The sequence below is a fragment of the Anneissia japonica genome, unplaced genomic scaffold (assembly GCF_011630105.1).
Source record: "Anneissia japonica isolate Jap-2015-1 unplaced genomic scaffold, ASM1163010v1 scaffold284860_len1800451_cov186, whole genome shotgun sequence".
NCBI classification, from domain to species: Eukaryota; Metazoa; Echinodermata; class Crinoidea; order Comatulida; family Comatulidae; genus Anneissia; species Anneissia japonica.
The window spans coordinates 614,447-618,127 of record NW_022706010.1 but is presented as its reverse complement, the minus strand read 5'-3'; the positions used below and the strand labels follow the sequence as shown (position 1 = coordinate 618,127).

Genomic DNA, 3,681 nt, shown 5'->3' with positions numbered 1-3,681 from the left:
ACGTATAAAGGACATTTATATCTTAAAATATATATTATACATATATACGGTATAATATATATATTCAAATATATATATATATAATTATATTATATAATCATGATGTGATGTTATGACCATATTTAGGCATGTCACATGTTCTTGCCAAATACAATTTGGTCGTCAGGAGGGCTTAAGACGGTGCATACAAATATTTTCATTGTTCTTTTTTTCTTGTAATGATTATATCTGAGGCAAAGATGGTATGATAATGGAGACAATGACGATAATAGTTGAAATGATAACACTGTACAATAGTATAATGATACTAATGATTGTGGTGTGTATATACTATCCACATTTACAAAGGCAAAAACTGGACAACAAATACCGAAAATGATAAAATAATATTAAGATACTTTATTGTAAATATATATTTTGTCTCACATTCAAATTTATACAAAATCAATGAAAATATAAATACTATGCACAGTAATACAAAAAGGTAGAGGTAGATGTACTGCGATAATTGACCCTACTTGGCCTACTTTTAAAGATACCGATACATGTGTACATTGAAACATTGCACATTAATTAATACAAATTAAATGGTTTTAAAAAAGGTAAACCTAATACTTCTTGCGTGATTCAACAGCTTTTTCGTTTCTTTTAAGTTTAGTCTGAGAGATCTTGGCTGGCGTGGGAGGTACTATTACAGTGGCGGATCCAGGAATTCAAAATAGAGGGGCCCAGGGAAGTACATTCACAGATGGAGGATGTATACCCCTCAGTCCCACCATGGTTGGGGCTGAGAATTTGTGATTATGGGACCTCTAGATGGCCTGAAATTGCACACTCAGACTTCAAATTTAATTATTTTCATTATTATTATCTCCATTAAAAAAAATTGAACAAAAAAATAAAAAGATAATATAAAATATCATTAATAAAATAATAAAATGATTAAGAAACTGTGCCAACATATCAGAATAATAACAAAATAATAATTGTAATCAGATTTATTTGTCTTGAAAAAATTAATTTAGAAACACCGATAAATTTATTAATATGATTGTGATGTACTGTAATTAATAATATATTAGAGAGTACAACTAGAGAAGGATTTTAAAAATTGACAATGCGAATGGGGAATGGTCTAAAGAGATGAGATTTCAGTTCTAACTTAAATAAATCAGTAGTGGGAGACTGTTTGATAGTGGCAATTTGTTCCACAGCAAAGAAGCAGCATAGGCCGTATTCTAAGCCGTATGTTTTTTTTGGGATTTGGGATGACGAGGAGATTTTTTATTTTCAGTGCGGTTTCTGAAAAGAAGTTCAACAAGGGGGTTTAAACAAAGAGCTGCCGACAGCCTCCAGCCAGGGTCCCGGAGTAAAACACCTGGTGGGGTGAAGGAAGAGACGTTTTATGGTTTTAGGATTGTGAAAATGTGCTTTAGATCACAATTTTAGGAACTGTAATAGCTTTGGTTAGATTGCCAAATGAATATTCTTACGTCGACGACTTCATGTTTTTTTTCTCACGACAGACGATCCCTGATTGTCCGATGGGGATGTGGAAGGGAATTATGACCCACTCTGGTGCCGCAACTATTGATAAACTAATATCTGTTCTTATAAAATAGAGCAGTTGCCGATAACAGTGCAGTAACTAGGATACATTTGATTTTATTAAGTGTATTTATGACTACATTTGAACATTTTATGATTTCAGGAATTTTTCTAGCCTAGACCAATCTTCTCTCAAAAACTGGCTTTTGAATAACCGAATGCTGGTAAGGTGTCCAATCTCTTTTGGTATGGGTGACTGTCGCAGAACGATCGGTACAAGGCAACCTCTTGTAACGCTCTCTCCGACTGCTTTCTTCAGCTCATATTTCCACCACTTGTCAGACACTGCATCTGGAGTGACGACCATAATGATCCTGTTTGAATTGTGAATGGCATCGGAAATGTCATGTGCCATATAATCTCCAGCCACATAATCTCGATGACGTACGCAACCTCGGAAATTCAACTCTTTTTCTAGTTTTCTGATGAGTTCCAAACTCCATTTATAATCCGCATGACAAAAACTGACATAGAAGTCATATTTATACTTTTTGTTAATTGCTTTGTTTTGGCAAGAAACTGGTGGTGAAGGAAGTGATATATCGGAAAGGATGTTGACGTAACCGGGAACATAATTTTGGCAGTATTTAAACTGTGAAATATTGCAATCTACACCATTACATTGCTCGTGGTCTGAAGATAAAAATGCCGTTTCCAGCGTCAAATTTTTGCGATTCAATTGATCACGCGTTTGCTTCTGCAACTGAAGTTGTTGCAATGCGCCTTCGGGTTCACCAATCGCACGAAGACATGCAGCCCATCGGTAGTGTGTGATGGACGGGTCGAAGTTATCATTTTGCGTACAGCTCACGGCAGCTACAAAATGATTTATTGCGGTGTTGTAGTCACCAAGCAGATAATGTATGTAGCCTAAGTCCGAGTGATCTGCATGTACCTCTTTCAGTATTATAGCACATTCAAAATCACTCTTTGCCGCCAGAAGAAGTTCTTTCTTATTTACATATTGCGGGGCATATTCATTGTCTTCATACATCTCTAACCTCAATAATCCGCGATAACGATAGGCAAACCAAGATTCCTCTTGTTTCAAAGAATCGTCAAGAAGACAAAGGGCTTCACTGTATCTCTTCATTCGAATATGTTCAGATCCAGCTCGGCGCTGAACTACTCTATCGAACGGATTAACTTTCAACGCTTGTTCGAGGCAGTCACATGCACTCATGTATCGCATGTCATCGTCGTCTGCCAAAATATCTGTCAGAGCTCGTCCCTTCTCGTGACGCAGTAGTATGCTGATAAATATCCAAGACAGAGCCTTGTATGTTAGCGATCCATTTGGGACATGAATGACTTTGTTAAAGTAAGAAACAGCATTCTTAAAGCACTTGTGCGTTTCACTTGATTTAGCGCCGGTTGACGTTAGTTGAGCGTCTTTCCTGAACAACGCCAATGCGTAGTCAAAAAACCATTCAGCCCTTTCTGGTGTGCTGGTACTCTCTGCCAATTCCCCAACCCTGACCAATATGTCCATGTATGTGAAGTTCCGTTCATCCTGCTCAAAATGTCGAATTGCATGTGCTTTATCGACCATTGCTCTAATCTTTGAGTTAGTGTTATTAATTTGCATTATTCTCTTCAATGCATCTCTGTATTCTTTGTATTTGTTAACTTTCGATTGCCGGAAATATATTACCGCCAAATTAGAAATTGCATTGTAGTTTCCAGGATCATGTCTCAGGACTTCTTCTAAAACTCTAATACTGTCATCTGTCTGCCCCGCATTGTAAAGAACGAATGCCAACAGGTTTTTTATACTCAAATAATATGTTGGAAGCTGATCAAAGCTAACGTTTCTCTCTGATAATAATTGAATCTTGGTTTTAAAGTTGTTGATCTCAATGTGTTTTAATTCCTTCCATGTTAAGTGACATGAAAACTCTTCTTCACTCTGCTTCATCCTGATTGTGCTATTGTAAGGAAAACGGCGAGCATGCCGCTTTTCGATCGACGTCGGTTGCATTTCCATTATTCTGAAAAATACAATTAAGATGATCGATAATTGAAACCTATAATTGAAATATATATAGGCATGTATATATATATATATATATA

General features: G+C 36.3%; 1 protein-coding gene across 1 annotated transcript in view; it reads right to left on the bottom strand.

Moving 5' to 3' along the window:
- Positions 1-224: 224 nt before the first annotated feature.
- The window catches only part of LOC117106037, a 14,901-nt gene continuing 11,444 nt past the window's right edge, over positions 225-3,681 (bottom strand). The window contains exon 2 of the mRNA XM_033247372.1: positions 225-3,599. Within this exon, the coding sequence (XP_033103263.1) occupies positions 1,700-3,595 (1,896 nt within the window). The 5' untranslated portion in view covers positions 3,596-3,599 and the 3' untranslated portion in view covers positions 225-1,699. The remainder of the gene's footprint in view (positions 3,600-3,681) is intronic.